At 41.8% G+C, this 17,865-nt stretch overlaps 1 protein-coding gene across 2 annotated transcripts; it reads right to left on the bottom strand.

Annotated features, from left to right (window-relative positions):
* Positions 1-1,422: 1,422 nt before the first annotated feature.
* Positions 1,423-17,865, bottom strand: si:ch1073-67j19.1 (uncharacterized protein LOC100332348 homolog). 2 transcript variants are annotated; one of them, XM_052121106.1, is made up of 3 exons: positions 17,771-17,865; positions 17,020-17,323; positions 1,423-1,790 (listed from the first exon to the last, which is right to left on the bottom strand). In XM_052121106.1, exons 1-3 carry the CDS (start codon positions 17,812-17,814, stop codon positions 1,470-1,472), a joined length of 669 nt encoding a protein of 222 aa, XP_051977066.1. In that variant the 5' UTR covers positions 17,815-17,865; the 3' UTR covers positions 1,423-1,469. The 2 variants fall into 2 exon arrangements, with proteins under 2 accessions (XP_051977066.1, XP_051977065.1); XM_052121105.1 differs by lacking the exon at positions 1,423-1,790 and adding an exon at positions 15,164-16,550.

Genomic DNA, 17,865 nt, shown 5'->3' with positions numbered 1-17,865 from the left:
TCCAAACACTACAGCTACTATAATGAACCGGTCCTTTTATTGTAACAGTCAATGCGTGCTGATGTAACATCAGTTTTCTGTTTCTAAATGGACAATAATCTGGAAATAATTGTGAAATACATTTCAAAGAAAACTGCTTCTATCGAAACTGGCAAGTTTCCAAGTTTCCTTGTAAACTGTCTTGTATTCATCAAAAAGGTGTTTTTTTTTTTTTTACAGTCAAAATGGCCTGAACATGCAAAATATATAGAATTAAAATCAGACAACTATTATTTGATACAAATTTTGGTTCCCTATCTCTTATTTTTATTAACATTTTGAGGACCCTATAACTCTCAGGTTATTCAAAGAATACAGTGGCATTACCAAGGTACATTGTTTATTTTACTTTGATTGTTTTATTGTATGTGTTGTTCATGATTTCAAGGTTGTGAGTCATATCTCATCACATCACAAAGTTTACATGCCTTAAAAAAATCTGTGAAATGACATAAATTGAAAATATAAAACAGCTGATATTTATTTTTTCCTCCCCTAAGTGGAATAACCTGAATTACCCCATGCTACAACATTACAAAACGTCTAGGTTACTAGTGTAACCCCCGTTCCCTGATGGAGGGAACGAGACGGTGTGTCGATTGTAGTGACACAAGGGGGCTTCTTTCGGGAGCCTCGGATACCTCTGAATATGAAAAAGGCCAATGCCAAATTGACAAACAGAATTTGCATGTCCCGCCCCCGGCCATACGATATAAAAAGCGGGGATTGTGCATCTGTTCAGTCAGGTTCTGCACTGAGGAGCAGAGAATAAAATTCGGACATTACAGCAGCTTGGTACAGTGTTGTGGCAAGGGGGACACAACGTATCGTTCCTTCCTTCCATCAGGGAACGGGGGTTACACTAGTAACCTAGACGTTACCCTTCTGTCACGCACTCGATGTTGTGTCGATTGTAGTGACACAAGGGGTCCCTATTCAGTAGCGCCACCTATACTGAATCGTGTTATGTGATTTGCTGATGCTAAATATATTTGTATTTTGCATTTACTCATTTAGCAGATGCTTTTATCCAAAGTGAATGGGGGGAAAACACAAAATAATTGAACTGATTGATAATTTTAAGTGCCTTTCGCAGTGTTTATTCAACATTCAAATAACACAATTCACATATGACTGGAGCAAGCTTAAACCTGAAACAATTTGTTGTATATTGACATTGAGATTGAGAACAAATCAGTAAAAACTGTCCAACTGTCATTCTGAGTAGTTTTGTTTAAATAAGATTTTCTCTTTTTTTAATTGAAAAACTTACTATTAAAGAAAACATGCAAATGCATTATATAATATATGCCATGTACTGGATATTAAACACTTTAACTAATCATGCAAAGGAAAATCATTATTTTAATCATTACATCATTTCTATTATATAATTTGTATCTCAGTATTGCTTATGCTGGTAGAAACAATCAAGATGTGAAGAAGAAATCATGCTCATTTTGCATTTGTGTACGGAAGACAGTATTAGCCTTCACCACCTTTTCAGGTGTGTTTAGATACTTGTTCAGGAGAGCTTTGTAGTGCTTCTCAGGATGGCCATTCTTATTTTCTGACCTCCAGGTGTAGTAGGCATTAGTTGGAGGGATGTTCAGATTATTAGCCAGCCACACCCAGAGTCTAGAGCAGGGCAGAAGACCCACAGCAAAGTACAACGGATCTCCTTTCATCAGCTCTCTGTAGAATGACAAATACTTCTTCATAGCTGGAGTTTGCTGAATGGCAGGCTCACCCTGTTGAAAAGAGAGTATTAAGAATTGTAACCCTTAATAAAAATTGAATACAATCAAATGTTTTATATTTTTTTTAATAAAATGCTATATATAAAATGTTTATGTTGAATTAGTTACAGTAATGCAATAGTTCACGTGATCTAACAATGAACAATACTTTTACAGCATTTTATTAATATTGGTTCATTTTAATTTCTAAAATAGGCCTACTGATTACATTTTGAACATTAAAAGTTTTGTATCATAACAATAATTAATGCGTTATGAACTAACATGATCAAAACATATTTATGATCTATTTAAAAAACACAATAATGAAAAAGTATATTTATAAATTAACCAAGATGAATAAATGCATTCAAAATTTTGTGTATTGTTAGTGCATGATACAGCATCTAATGCATTAACTAATACATTGCAGTCTTACCAAACCATATTCAGTCAATTCAGAAGCAACATCTTACCTTGAAAAAGTATTGATTGAGCATTAATTCTGCAAAACGTTTGTAACTTGAGTATCTGCCTTTCATAAAGTCCCTGAGATCATCAGGCTCCATTACTGTTATGCTCATGTTCTTCAACATATCGGTCACTTTAAGTAGATAGTGTAGGAGATTTTATCAGGTATAATCAATGTAAACGTTGTTGATTTGTACCACAGTTACATCTGACAGGCAAACATATAGTTTACTGTACGTGCATGAAGGCCTTAGGAATGTGTTTTCCATATACAGGTATGTGTGACATTTGAAGGTGTGCAGAATAAGCATTACGTAGGGGGCTCCCATGACTGCTGGGAGACTATATCGCTTCCAAAGGTGGTTCTGTTACTTCCTAATATGGTCAGACCAGAGTCTGAGGATGATAGATAATGCATGTTTAAAAAAAGGATAAGCCCAACCTTGTTTGAGGAAATGTATTTAAGTGAACGAAACCCAGAGTTAGTTAGTTGCTCTGCAGGCCGACTCGGCTTTATTGGTTGTAATAATAAAGTCTAATTTTCTGGAATCAAAACCTAAGAATTTGAGAGTGATTCTTCATAGATTAAGGCAAAAACCTACAACAATAGCTGATGTCTTGTATGGTGAACTTGACATATCGCTCTGCCTGAAGACTGCCTCTTTCCATTTGGCTCAGGAAGTCCACCCCGATTGTCTTATTGGCAATGTCTTTATTCTTCAACCAAAGATTTTCATACACATCTTCCACAGAGCTGTTTGCCAAACTGTAACTGGAGCAGCAACAGCGAGTAAAACCTTCCTTGTAAAATCATTACTGAAGTTATCAAACATTTCTAAATCCCTATTTTTTATTTATTTTTTGTCTTGTTTTCTGTCAAAATATTTCAAGAACATTTGAAAAAAATATATTTACTTGAGAAGCAAAAATATGTTAAATAAGATGTGTTTGAAGAGAATATATCTTGAAATACTTCTGCTAATTGTTCTTGTTTTCTTGTTTTAATAATGAATCTCACTATATTTTCTTAGATTTATGCTTAAATGTATTTTGTTTTAATATATTTAGATTTTCTTTCACTTCATTGTCACAATTAATTGTCAGCCAAATTTCACAATCCTGACTCCTAATTTTCATTATTAGTTTCCTAACTTGTGATTTCTTTTGTTAAAAATGTGTACTGAATTTCAAACAGTAACAACAGCTTGTATCAATATTAAAAATGCGATTACACGACATCATATAAATTTACAGAATGTGACATTTTTACATTTTTAAAAAGCTAGAATTATATTAAATTCATAAAGAAAAATATTTGTAAAAATTACAATATACTTTATTGTGTGAATATATACTGTAAGAGTCAGCTCCCATACCCCCCAACAGTTTGCTTAATATATTTTTTAGTTACTTTGTTTGCGTGTCATCAAAACTCTGGCGAGTAAAAACAAAAATGTATTACTTAGAGGCACCTTCTGGCAGATGTGTGTGGTGCTCTCCTGAGACAACACTATTACGTTTTTACACGTGCAAATTATTGCTGAAATGAATTATTACTGATGCAAAGTAGTGAAGGAATGCCATTTGTTAATCATTTTTAACATCAGCATAAGACAACTTTGCACAGAGTGTCAACCTATTTGAATAAACATTGTTAGTTGACTATCAACAATTAAACTGCAAAAAAATAAAATACAATTGCCAATCAGAATTGAGTAATTACAATTGTTCGTATTTTGTGTGGCCAATGGGGAGGTCACTGATGTTGCAGCCTTCCTTCGTTCTTTGTTGTTCTTGGCTGATCACATGCCTGAGTGTAGAATTATAGGAACTGTTCAACTGTGAGCTGTTGAAAATCAATTGTTATCATGAAAATGGTGCATTATGGGCTCACCTGAAGCATACGAAGCAAAGACAAAGAAGGGCCACAGTCTGTTGTACTTTGGGTTCGTGTGGTGAGATTAATAAACACACAAGAGAGCTGTTCTGAACTACAACATAACAGGTTTTTACTTCCACCATACATTCACTAGTATACCCACATATACTACATCCCTCTCTTCCAGAATAAAATCACTATTTTAGACTAGAAGTGTCCTTGAAATTATATGTCTATATAAATAAACTACATAAACAGAAACCTTGTTATTTTTCTTTCAGCTTCAAACTATACACAGTCAGTTTTATGTATCCTCAACTCTTTAACTTGTTTCAAGGATACTCATATGATCTCTTCAGCATTTGCTAACTACATAGTCCTTCAGCTTAACTGGTGAACGAATCTCTCTACCACTTCTAGTGTAATAATGTGTAGTAGCCACAGGTGTTGCTGTAAACTCTTGGCATTCTTCACTCACTAGGTTCTGATCCAGTCGGCTTCCTGCATTTTCCGGTGACTCAGGCTCTCGTGAACTGTCTTTTGATGTTTTTATAGCTGACCTCAGGTGACGTCTGTTCCTTCTCTAGAGCTGCCCAGTTTGAGCCATGACATTGTATGAGCGTGGCTCCTCTCTCTTCTCCACAACTACCGCTGGCATCCACCCTTTCTTCGTCTCCATGCCCACCATACTACCTGCGGACAGGTTAGGTAAAGGCTTTGCTGTGGCATTGTAATAACAGTGCTGCTTTCCTTGTTGTGGACATCTTTAGGAGTTGCTGGTTTCAGCACTGCAGCAGTACCAGGAAGTGTGCTCCTTAATACTCTCCCCATCAGTGGTGGACAGTAACGAAGTAAATGTAATTCGTTACTGTACTTAAGTAGCTTTTTTGCGTATCTGTACTTTACTGAAGTATTTAAATTTGGGGAGACTTTTACTTTAACTCCACTACATTTCAAAGTCAAATATCTTACTTTTTACTCTACTACATTTTCAAAATCAGTCGTTCCTTTTTATTTATGAGTGGATAAAAACGTAACTGGTCAAACGAGCCACCAATCACAGTACAGCGCGCGCGCTTTGTTTTGAACTTGCCTTGGCGGCATCTACTAAGCGCGAACCAGGGGTGCGTTTCCCAAAAGCATCGTTAGCCAACTATGGTCGCAAGTTCCGTCGTTATCATCATAGTTCAACGAGTCGGTGTTTCTAGTATAGTGAAAACTGACTTTCCAGCAAGCTTGCACTGGACTTCTTCTGGCATTGGGATGCTATAATGTTGTTGACGAATCGCTTGGTTGAGGTCACGAGGATCCAAACACACCCTCAGTGATCCTTCCTTTTTCTCTGTTAAGACTAGGCTGTTTACCCATTCCGTTGGCTCGCACACAGGTGCAATTACCTTCCTGTCCACTAGCTGTTGTAGCGTGGTTTGCAGTCTGCTCATGACTGATAGTGGAATCTTTCTGCAGCCATGTACAACAGGAACTACCATAGGGTCTATGTGGATATGGTGCTGTCCTCGAAACTCACCCAGACCATTGAACACCAAGGGGTATTTCTCCACAATTTCCTCTTTGGTGGATGGGGCTGTTGTATTCAGTGTCTCCACCCTCCTCACCAGCTGCAGCTCCTCACAGGCCTCTCGGCCGAGGATTGGCGTAGGTGATTGGTTGGCGACCAAAAATTTAATATTGGCCTTCGAGCTGGCAGTTTCACATGACAATGTAACAACCCCTTCAGGTTTGAGTCTTGCTCCGCCATATGTCACTAAAATGGAGCTGGTAGGCTGCAAAAGCACTGGGCCAGGAATGCTATGGAACACTGACAACGGGAGTATATTGGCTTCAGCACCGGTGTCAAGTTTGAGCTTTACTGCAATAAATTTAGAAAGTTTTTTTTTCTTCATCTCTCTCTCTATCGTTGCTTTGCTCGCTTGCTGCAGTTATAACTCACGTAGGGCATATTCTTCACTCCCTTCAGGAATGACTGGGGAGTTCGCCTCTTCTGACACCATGTTGTACTTTGGGTTCGTGTGGTGAGATTAATAAACACACAAGAGAGCTGTGCTGAACTACAACATAACAGGTTTTTACTTCCACCATACATGCGTTCACATACACGTTCCTCAGGTGCAGAACACACCCCCAGTCACATGACATTCACTAGTATACCCATACTACACAGTCTTCATGTTTCTTGGGTCTTGGAGTGTACTTGTCTTCAACTCTTATCTAATCCAAACACTACAGTTTCTATAATGAACCGGTCCTTTTTTTGTAACCGTCAATGCGTGCTGATGTAACATCAGTTTTCTGTTTCTAAATGGACAATAATCTGGAAATAATTGTGAAATACATTTCAAAGAAAACTGCTCCTATCGAAACTGGCAAGTTTCCAAGTTTCCTTGTAACCTGTCTTGTATTCATCAAAAAGGTGTTTTTTTTTAGGGTGGGGTGGGTTACAGTCAAAATGGCCTGAACATGCAAAATATATAGAATTCAAATCAGACAACGTTTGGTTACACTAGTGGTCTCTCTTGAGCGCCGATATTCACCTCTGACCTATTGAAAAGGGCCAATGGGAGTTGGCAGTCAGTATTTGCATACCCCGCCCCCGCATACGGGTATTTAAGTGGGGCAAATACGGAAGTTTAGTCAGGATTTTTCTGAGGAGCCGGAATGGTCCGGCCACAACAGTGGCTCGGTTCAGCGACATGGCGGAGGAAAGACACAACGTGTCGTTCCCTCCCTCGGGGAACGGAGGTTACATACGTAACCAAACGTTCCCCTTCTGTCGCTCTCTCCACGTTGTGTCGGAGAAGCGACACTAGGGGACCCATTCCAATCTTGCCATGTGCTGAACCGTGTACGTGAACCGCCGATACAGAGGCGGGCAGGGATTTCATCCAGTGCCGCGCATCGTCTGTACCGGCTGCACGCACTCTTCCCCAATGCCCCATAAGAACATCGGAATCCTTCTAGTTACCCTGGGAGGGGAACAAGGCGATGTTTGCCAACATGGGAACGGGCCAGCCTGGCTGGGCCTCTTTTCTCTCTATGTTTCTCGCGATAGAGCAATCACGGCCGGGGCCCTTACACGCATATAGGGAAGGGGGTCTTACCCAGACCCTGCGGAGACCACACCTGCCCTTTTTCTTGGGGAGGAAAAGTGGTAGACACGTCACACGGCCGTCTTAGGGCTCGTGTGGAAAGTATGGTGCAGTGGTAGATCCAGCCTCGAAAGGGGGGAGTTGCTACAGCACAGCGACCGGGGCAGCTGTAACTGCCTAAGGGAGACACGGGGGTCCGCTCGTAAGGGGACAGAACCGTGGAATTACACACAGGGGGAGTCCGAGCAGGAGGCCTTACCTGTGGAGCACCTATACCAGTACAGGGTAGCCATCAGGGTACCCGAAGGAACTCCAGGCAATTGTCACTGACAGAGAACGCTTGCATGTCCCCGACCCTCTTGATAGAGGCGAGCACGATCAGCAGGGCCATCTTAAGAGAGAGGGCCCTGAGTCCAGTTGATTCAAGCGGCTCAAAGGGAGGTCTCTGGAGTCCTGCCAAGACTACCGAGAGATCCCAGGAGGGAACTAGGCCTGGCCGGGAATGATTCAACCTCCGGGCGCCTCTCAGGAATCTGAGGATCAGGTCGTGCTTACCCAAAGACTTGCCGTCTACAGGATCGTGGTGGGCGGCAATAGCGGCAACATACACCTTGAGGGTGGACGGGGACAGCCTCCTGTCCAGCCTCTCCTGTAGGAACAAAAGCACTGACCTAATCGCACATCTCTGTGGGTCTTCGGCTCGGGAAGAACACCAATCTGCAAAAAAGCGCCACTTTAGGGCGTAAAGGTGCCTGGTAGAGGGGGCTCTGGCTTGGTTGATTGTATTCACAACGGTCGCCGGTAAGCCGGCTAGCTCTTCCGCGTCCCGTCCAGGGACCAGACGTGGAGGTTCCAGAGGTCTGGGCACGGGTGCCAGAGCGTGCCCCGTCCCTGAGAGAGGAGGTCCTTTCTCAGAGGAATTCGCCAAGGAGGAGCTGTCGCGAGGAGCCTGAGTTCCATGAACCAAGTCCGAGTGGGCCAGTAGGGGGCCACCAACGTGACTTGCTTCTCGTCCTCCCTGACCTTGCACAGCACCGGTGCAAGAAGGCTCACTGAGGGAAATGCGCACTTGCGCAGCCCCGAGGGCCAGCTGTGTGCCAGTGCGTCTGTCCCGAGGGGAGCCTCTGTTAGGGCGTACCAGAGCGGGCAGTGGGAGTTTTCCTGGGCGGCGAACAGGTCTACCTGGGCCTTGCCAAACCATTCCCAAATCAGCTGGACCGATTGGGGGTGAAGCCTCCACTCCCCGCCGGGCAGGCGTTGTCATGATAGCGCGTCCGCTACGACGTTGAGCTTGCCGGGGATGTGAGTGGCACGCAGCGACTTGAGTCTGTATTAACTGTATTAGTACAGTAAGCCACGTTAAGCGTTTTTCACGTTAAGCGTTTTAGATTGTCCCGAGCTTCTCACTGACATCGATGTCCTGTGTGCAGGGGCGTCGGACTGGGGGGGTAAAGGGTACCGAGTACCCAGGGCCCGAGGCAGGGGGGGCCCCTTAGAAGTCAGTTTTCTATACATACATATTTGGTACGGGGGCCCAGCAAGATGGTTTGTACCCAGGGCCCAAAATTTGGTGCTACGCCCCTGCCTGTGTGCACCCAAACTTTCTATGGAGGAGTGTGGAAACAACATTGTAGAGTTTTTTTCAAAGCAAACCTACCAACCCAGAAGTTAAGTCAGTCCTTTCCAAAGATGAAGCCATTGATTCATCACACCACATAGTTCAACTCCTAATGGCTCACTTCATAGAGAAGCAAGAAGGACTAATTCTTCAAGAAAATGTAAGTTTGTCTTCATATTCACTGTGTTTGTTCTTTATATGAATACCTTCATAAAATGGTTCACCTAAAAATTATAGTTCTCTCATCATTTACTCACCCTTATGCTGTCTCAAAATCATATGACTTCTGCTGAACACAAAAGATGATATTTTAATGCAGAAATGTCTGTTTGTCCATACAATGCAGTCAATTGAAACCAAACATTCAAGCTCCAAAAAGGACATAAAGGCACCATTAAGTTAATGTATAATGTCTCCTAAAGCAATCCAAATGGTTTTGGGTGAGAATAGACCAAATGTAACTTCTTTTCACTGTATAGCTAGAAATCGGCAGTCTCCTTGGCAAACATGAATTCAAGCTTGATTACAATTCCTAGCGCTCTGCATATTCATCAAGCGCTAGGAAGTGTAATCAAGCTGTACAGTCGAAAGTGTTACAGTTTGGACTGTTCTCACCCAAAACCAATTGAATCGCTTCAGAAGACTGGTTAAACCACTTGACTCATATTAATTACTTTTATCCTCCATTTATATCTTTTTTGGTGTTTGAAATTTTGGTCATTCTCTTCTTTTGCATTGTATGGACAAACAGATATTACATCTCCATCAAAATATCATCTTTTGTGGCATACATGTTTAAATCAACAAGGGTGAGACAATTATAATTTTTGGATAAAATATTCCTATTTGGAATATAACAGGCCTATTGCCTTGGTACATTATTAGCAGTAGCACATTGTTCTTAAATTGTTATCTTTACAAATAGATGTGTACAACTCCTGCTGACCTTGAGAAGACGGGTAACCTGCCTGTGACTCCTCGTTTGATCCTGCTTGGTAAGTATATCATATTGGATACGTCTGCATTTTGTTTCACTAAAACAAAGCTCACAGTCTGACACATATTTTTATTATCAGTAAAAGATCCACCTTTGTGTCCCTCATTCTAGAATTTACTGTCTTTGAATTGTCTGTGTTCAATTGTCATCATGTACTCACATGATGACAATTGAACATTGTAATGTTGTAACAAACCCATATAACCTTCTTTCTAGGGACTGGCTGTGTCAGTTATCGTTCAATATTATTTAAGAAAAAAAGATGCAATGAAAGTGAATGGTAACTGATGCTGTCAGTCCCTAATATGCTGCCTACATTTCCTTTTGTGGTCACTGAAAAACTAAATTAATGCAGATTTGGTGCAACGCAACGGTGAGCAAATTTTGAAAATGTTAATTTTTGTGTGAAGTATCCCTTTGAGTGTCCGATCACATTGTGTGTTTTTATTTGCGGTGTGTTCAGTCATTTTATATGCAGAGACATTGTGGGTTCTGTTATCTTGGAAGACATGATATTGTGTGACATTGTTAGGGCTGGCATCATTTTCTCACTGTTTTATGTACACCCAGCTGTCCTTAGAACATAGATTACACATTAATCTATTTATCCTTTCCTTTAAGGTCCAGGTGATATTCCAGGGCAATGGATGAAGATCAGCGAAAAATGACGGAATATCAGCCTGAAAGGCCGAATAAACTGTGAGGGTGTGCAGCCAAGTTTTGTCAATGGACTTGCTGCATTGTTTTCTTTGTATTACATCTTTAATTTGCAGTACCAAGAGGAAGCAGCATCCACACTGGAATTCCTTCAAAGGTAACAAGCTTGCACGTATTTTATTATTTGTTTAATTTTCATTAATATGTTAATATTACTATGTTGACTTAAAGGAATAGTTCTCCATTTAATAATTATCTCATTTACTCAACTTTGTCATCTCAAACATGGGATTTTCTTTTGCGGAAAACAAAGATATTTTGATGGAGATGCGATATTTGTTTGTCCATACAGTGCAAGTGGAATATGTACCAAACTGTCAGCAACAAAAAGCACATAAAAGCATAATAAATATAATCCATATGAGTACAGTGGTTTAATTCAGTTTAGTTTAATTTTAGTTGAGAACATACCAAAATGTAACTCTTTCGTTGTTCAATTTGCCATTGCAGTCTCCAGGCACAATCATGATTTCAGTCCTGATTACACTTATTTGACACATACTCCCCTTCTCTGCCCCTTCAAACCCCCCTGTCTCGCTCCGTTATTCTACCCATGTTGGCGAGCCCGCCCCCACGAGTGTGGAAGGAAGACCTGGGCCGGTCTGCTGGAGCTGCGGGGAAGCCGGACATAGCCAGGAGCGGTGTCCAGTGATGGAGGTGGGGACACTGGTTCGGATCCCCGACGCTCCACAGGCCGCCCCCGATCGGGCAGGAATGTATCGCATACCGGTAAGGGTGAAGGGGGATACACATCAAGCTTTGGTGGATACAGGTTATTCTCAAACCTCGATCCACCAACGCTTGGTGCAAGGCGGGGCATTGGATAAAGATAAATTGGTGAGGGTGAGGTGTGTGCATGGGGACATTCACAAATATCCAGTGGTTACCGTTGAGATAAGATTCAGGGGAAAAAGGCATAGAGTCGAGGCCGCGGTTAATTCCCGCCTCACCCATCCACTAATCTTGGGAACCAATTGGCCCGGCTTTAAAAATTTACTGAGGGTAATGTGTGTGGATGGGTCCTGCAGAGTGGTGGCGCAGGGTGTGGCGTGTGATACTATGGCTGGGGAAGCGGTGCCGGGCCTGTCAACATCGGCTCCACGTCAAGATGACGCAGACAAGGGTGTTTCCGCCCTCAGGGGCTTCCCTGAGGGGGATTTCCCTCTGGCGCAGTCGCGTGACGAGTCCCTTAGGCACGCCTTCGACCAAGTGAAAGTAATTGATGGTCAACAGCTCCCGCCCGGTGTTGCGCTCACATACCCGTACTTTGCTATTATCAAAGAGCGGTTGTATCGAGTGACGCAGGACACTCAAACCAAAGAGGTTACAACACAGCTGTTAGTACCGAAGAGCCATCGGGAAACACTCTTCCAGGCGGCTCACTATAATCCAATGGCCGGCCACTTAGGTCACGAAAAGTCTTTGAAACGTATAATGGCCCGTTTCTTTTGGCCAGGCATTCACGGGGACGTTCACAAGTGGTGTGCGGCGTGCCGGGAATGTCAGTTGGTGAACCCACCGGCCACCCCAAAAGCGCCATTGCGCCTGCTACCGTTGATCGAGATCCCCTTCGACAGAATTGGAATGGATCTCGTTGGGCCATTAGAAAAGACTGCACGCGGGCATCGCTTTGTGTTAGTTCTGGTGGACTATGCAACGCGATATCCGGAAGCAGTGCCTCTACTTGTGTTACTGCCCACCTCGAGCTCCAAATTACTCGCCAAGTGGCAAGGACCCTTTGAGGTCATGCAACGAGTTGGAGATCTCGATTATGAGGTTAAGCGAACGGATAGGAGAGGGTCACGTCAAACGTACCACCTCAAACTCCTCAAACCATGGAGGGAGGCAGTACCTGTAGCCTTGGCGATGGCGGTTCCGGAGAAGGCGGAGCTCGGACCGGAGATATCGCTCAAAGCAAATTCATTTACCCCGGTCCCTTGCGGAGACCACCTCTCGCTGTCGCAGCTGACAGATGTTGCGAGGCTGCAAGCGGAGTTCGCAGACGTATTTTCTCTCCTGCCCGGTCGCACTAACCTCATAGAACACCATATCGAGACCACCCCGGGCGTGGTGGTTCGTAGCCGGCCCTATCGCTTCCCGGAGCACAAGAAAAAGGTCGTTAGGGAGGAATTAGAGGCAATGCTCGAAATGGGTGTAATACAAGAGTCGCACAGTGATTGGGCCAGCCCGGTAGTCCTTGTACCGAAGAGCGATGGCTCGGTCCGCTTCTGTGTTGGCTATCGGAAAGTGAACGCGGTGTCCAAATTTGACGCATATCCAATGCCGCGTATTGACGAGTTACTCAATCGGTTGGGCGCGGCTCAATTTTACTCGACGCTGGACTTAACGAAGGGGTATTGGCAGATCCCTTTAACTCCAATGTCCCGAGAAAAAAACGCTTTTTCAACACCGTTCCGATTACACCAATATGTAACACTTCCGTTTGGCTTGTTTGGAGTCCCGGCCACGTTTCAGCGCCTTATGGATAAGATCCTCAGACCGCACACGGCATATGCTGCCGCATATCTAGATGACATTATAATTTACAGTAATGACTGGCAGCGGCATATGCAACATCTGAGGGCTGTCCTGAGAGCGCTGAGGCGGGCGGGACTCACGGCAAACCCGAAGAAGTGTGCAATTGGACGGGTGGAAGTTCGGTATCTGGGGTTCCACTTGGGTCACGGGCAGGTGCGTCCACAGGTTGACAAAACCGCAGCGATCGCAGCCTGCCCGGCACCCAAGACCAAAAAGGGGGTAAGGCAGTTTTTGGGGCTGGCTGGCTACTACCGAAGGTTTGTGCCTAGTTATTCTGATGTCACCAGCCCGCTGACTGACCTTACTAAAAAGGGGGCTCCCGATCCGGTCCAATGGACAGAGTCGTGCCAACAGGCCTTCCTTAAGGTAAAATCTGCACTGTGTGGGGGGCCGCTTTTACATGCACCTGATTTCTCTCTCCCCTTTATTTTGCAGACTGATGCATCTGACAGGGGGCTGGGCGCAGTGCTCTCGCAGGTGGTCGGAGGGGAGGAACGGCCAGTACTGTTTATTAGTCGCAAGCTCTCCTTCAGGGAGACGAAATATAGCACCATCTTAAAGGAGTGTCTTGCGATTAAGTGGGCGGTTCTGACGCTCCGCTACTACCTGCTGGGGCGGGCCTTCATCCTCTGTTCCGATCACGCCCCTCTGCAGTGGCTCCACCTCATGAAGGATACTAACGCGCGGATCACCCGTTGGTATCTGGCTCTCCAGCCCTTTAAGTTCAAGGTGGTCCACAGGCCGGGGGCGCAGATGGTTGTGGCTGACTTTCTCTCCAGAAATGGGGGGGGGAGTGGGCAAGCCGGATGTTGCCCCGGCCTGAGTCAGCAGTGGGGGCATGTGGCATGGGGGGCCTGGTCATGTGTCGGTCTGCGGGAGAGAGAGAGCGGTAAGGCTTGTCACCTGGTTTGTAATTACCTCTAACACCTGTGTCTTGTTATAGTGATACGGAGAGAGACATTTAAGGGACGCCAAATGTCGAGAGCGAGAGAGAGAGTGTGTCCGTCAAGCACGACAGCCAGAGTGGCAACCTGTGCCCTGTACGGAAGATACAAATAATTGTACCGACGGTTACCGTCGTGTGTGAAAAGAAGTGTGAAAGTTAAAAGTGCTAACGTTGAACCTGCCTTATTGTCTCCTGACTCCTCCATCACCCCAACCAAACCAGTCTACAGTCCTTTTTGTTATATTTTAGTCTCCATTCACTGCATTGCATTGACAAACAGACGTCATATTTCATCATATTTGAGTTCTGTCCCCCCATTTACACATTGGGGCATTCACTGGCAAGCTGTATGACCTGTTTGGTGTATTCCAAGTCTTCAGAAATTATACAATATTAGTGAGGACATTTTAGATAATCAAAATGATATAATTTTAAATTATTGTTCACTGAAAATCTTCCCCTTTTATTTTTCAGACGCTTTATTGGAATAAATCCGGAAAAGGCTGGATCAAGGCAGCACGGGGAAAAGTGGTGTCTAAAAAAAAAATGGAAAAACTCTGTAACTGTCAGTACAGAGGTATCAAATCTCTTAAAAAAAACTGATGGACTGACCCTCCCCACCAATGCAGTTTGTTTTTCACATAATTTGGTGGGCTGGAGTGTTGCTGAAGGATGATTTTATTTTTTTACTGATTTGTATTTTATAAACCATTTGTTTTTATTTAAAAATGGGCTGGTGTTTTTTGAAGCCTGATTTGACAGTAGATTTGTATTTTATATAAAGGTAAGTAATTTCAAATTTTTTGTTTTGATAATGTTCTGCTTTTTACTTAAGTAATTTGTGTATTTTTATTTGTTGATGGGTGCTTTTTGTTGCACCACAGCACTGAATATTATTTGAATATTTTTATTTATTTATTGCCTGTTTTAGTGCATATTGATAAAAATTTTGTTGTTTCAGAATAAAAAAACCTCCATAACTTGGCTTTGTTTATCTTTTGTAATCCACATATACAAACAGAAAGTGCATGGTGTAATATGCACTCATGTCATTCAAAGAATACAGTGGCATTACCAAGGTACATTGTTTTATTTTACTTTGATTGCTTTATTGTATGTGTTGTTCATGATTTCAAGGTTGTGAGTCATATCTCATCACATCACAAAATTTACATGCCTTAAAAAAATCTGTGAAATGACATAAATTGAAAATATAAAACAGCTGATATTTATTTTTTCCTCCCCTAAGTGGAATAACCTGAATTACCCCATGCTACAACATTACAAAACGTCTAGGTTACTAGTGTAACCCCCGTTCCCTGATGGAGGGAACGAGACATCGTGTCCATTGTAGTGACACAAGGGGCTTCTTTCGGGAGCCTCGGATACCTCTGAATATGAAAAAGGCCAATGCCAAATTGACTAACAGAATTTGCATGTCCCGCCCCCGGCCATACGATATAAAAGCGGGGATTGTGCATCTGTTCAGTCAGGTTCTGCACTGAGGAGCAGAGAATAAGATTAGGCCATTACAGCAGCTTGGTACAGTGTTGTGGCAAGGGGGACACAACGTATCGTTCCTTCCTTCCATCAGGGAACGGGGGTTACACTAGTAACCTAGACGTTACCCTTCTGTCACGCACTCGATGTTGTGTCGATTGTAGTGACACAAGGGGTCCCTATTCAGTAGCGCCACCTATACTGAATCGTGTTATGTGATTTGCTGATGCTAAATATATTTGTATTTTGCATTTACTCATTTAGCAGATGCTTTTATCCAAAGTGAATGGGGGGAAAACACAAAATAACTGATTGATAATTTTAAGTGCCTTTCGCAGTGTTTATTCAACATTCAAATAACACAATTCACATATGACTGGAGCAAGCTTAAACCTGAAACAATTTGTTGTATATTGACATTGAGATTGAGAACAAATCAGTAAAAACTGTCCAACTGTCATTCTGAGTAGTTTTGTTTAAATAAGATTTTCTCTTTTTTAATTGAAAAACTTACTATTAAAGAAAACATGCAAATGCATTATATAATATAAGCCATGTACTGGATATTAAACACTTTAACAAGGAACTAATCATGCAAAGGAAAATCATTATTTTAATCATTACATCATTTCTATTATATAATTTGTATCTCAGTATTGCTTATGCTGGTAGAAACAATCAAGATGTGAAGAAGAAATCATGCTCATTTTGCATTTGTGTACGGAAGACAGTATTAGCCTTCACCACCTTTTCAGGTGTGTTTAGATACTTGTTCAGGAGAGCTTTGTAGTGCTTCTCAGGATGGCCATTCTTATTTTCTGACATCCAGGTGTAGTAGGCATTAGTTGGAGGGATGTTCAGATTATTAGCCAGCCACACCCAGAGTCTAGAGCAGGGCAGAAGACCCACAGCAAAGTACAACGGATCTCCTTTCATCAGCTCTCTGTAGAATGACAAATACTTCTTCATAGCTGGAGTTTGCTGAATGGCAGGCTCACCCTGTTGAAAAGAGAGTAATTGTAACCCTTAATAAAAATTGAATACAATCAAATGTTTTATATATATATATTTTTATAAAATGCTATATATAAAATGTTTATGTTGAATTAGATACAGTAATGCAATAGTTCACGTGATCTAACAATGAACAATACATTTACAGCATTTTATTAATATTGGTTCATTTTAATTTCTAAAATAGGCCTACTGATTACATTTTGAACATTAAAAGTTTTGTATCATAACAATAATTAATGCGTTATGAACTAACATGATCAAAACATATTTATGATCTATTTAAAAAATACAATAATGAAAAAGTATATTTATAAATTAACCAAGATGAATAAATGCATTCAAAATTTTGTGTATTGTTAGTGCATGATACAGCATCTAATGCATTAACTAATACATTGCAGTCTTACCAAACCATATTCAGTCAATTCAGAAGCAACTTGTTTTTTCTTACCTTGAAAAAGTATTGATTGAGCATTGAGTCTGCAAAACGTTTGTAACTTGAGTATCTGTTTTTCATAAAGTCCCTGAGATCATCAGGCTTCATTACTGTTATGCTCATTTTCTTCAACATATCGGTCACTTTAAGTAGATAGCTGATGTCTTGTATGGTGAACTTGACATATCGCTCTGCCTGAAGACTGCCTTTTTCCATTTGTCTCAGGAAGTCCACCCCGATTGTCTTATTGGCAATGTCTTTATTCTTCAACCAAAGATTTTCATACACATCTTCCACAGAGCTGTTTGCCAAACTGTAACTGGAGCAGCAACAGCGAGTAAAACCTTCCTTGTAAAATCATTATTGAAGTTATCAAACATTTCTAAATCCCTATTTTTTTTTGTCTTGCTTTCAGTCAAAATATTTCAAGAACATTTAAAAAAAATATATTTACTTGAGAAGCAAAAATATGTGAAATAAGATGTGCTTGAAGAGAATATATCTTGAAATACGTCTTATAATAATTGTTATTATTTTCTTGTTTTAATAATGAATCTCACTATATTTTCTTAGATTTATGCATACATTTATTTTGTTTTAATCTATTTAGATTTTCTTTTACTGAAAAACAAGACAAAAATACTGTTTAAGAAAAAAATGTGTTGTTTGTTTGTTTGTTTTTTGCAGTGTAGAATTATAAGAACTGTTCAACTGTGAGCTGCTGAAAATCAATTGTTATCATGAAAATGGTGCATTATGGCCTCACCTGAAGCATACGAAGCAAAGACAAAGAAGGGCCACAGTCTTCATGTTTCTTGGGTCTTGGAGTGTACTTGTCTTCAACTCTTATCTAATCCAAAC

This window comes from Xyrauchen texanus, chromosome 47 (genome assembly GCF_025860055.1).
Source record: "Xyrauchen texanus isolate HMW12.3.18 chromosome 47, RBS_HiC_50CHRs, whole genome shotgun sequence".
Classification (NCBI taxonomy): domain Eukaryota; kingdom Metazoa; phylum Chordata; class Actinopteri; order Cypriniformes; family Catostomidae; genus Xyrauchen; species Xyrauchen texanus.
The sequence above is the reverse complement of the archived record's forward strand: the minus strand, read 5'-3'. Positions and strand labels throughout refer to the sequence as shown.

Bases quoted from the DNA above. Each gene is read 5' to 3' on its own strand.
- si:ch1073-67j19.1 (XM_052121106.1), bottom strand. From the start codon at position 17,814: ATGAAGACTGTGGCCCTTCTTTGTCTTTGCTTCGTATGCTTCAG. The intron at 17,324-17,770 runs GTGAGGCCATAA...TTGCTGCTCCAG, and splicing joins CTTTGCTTCGTATGCTTCAG to TTACAGTTTGGCAAACAGCT. The intron at 1,791-17,019 runs GTAAGAAAAAAC...TCTTTTCAACAG, and splicing joins TCAATCAATACTTTTTCAAG to GGTGAGCCTGCCATTCAGCA.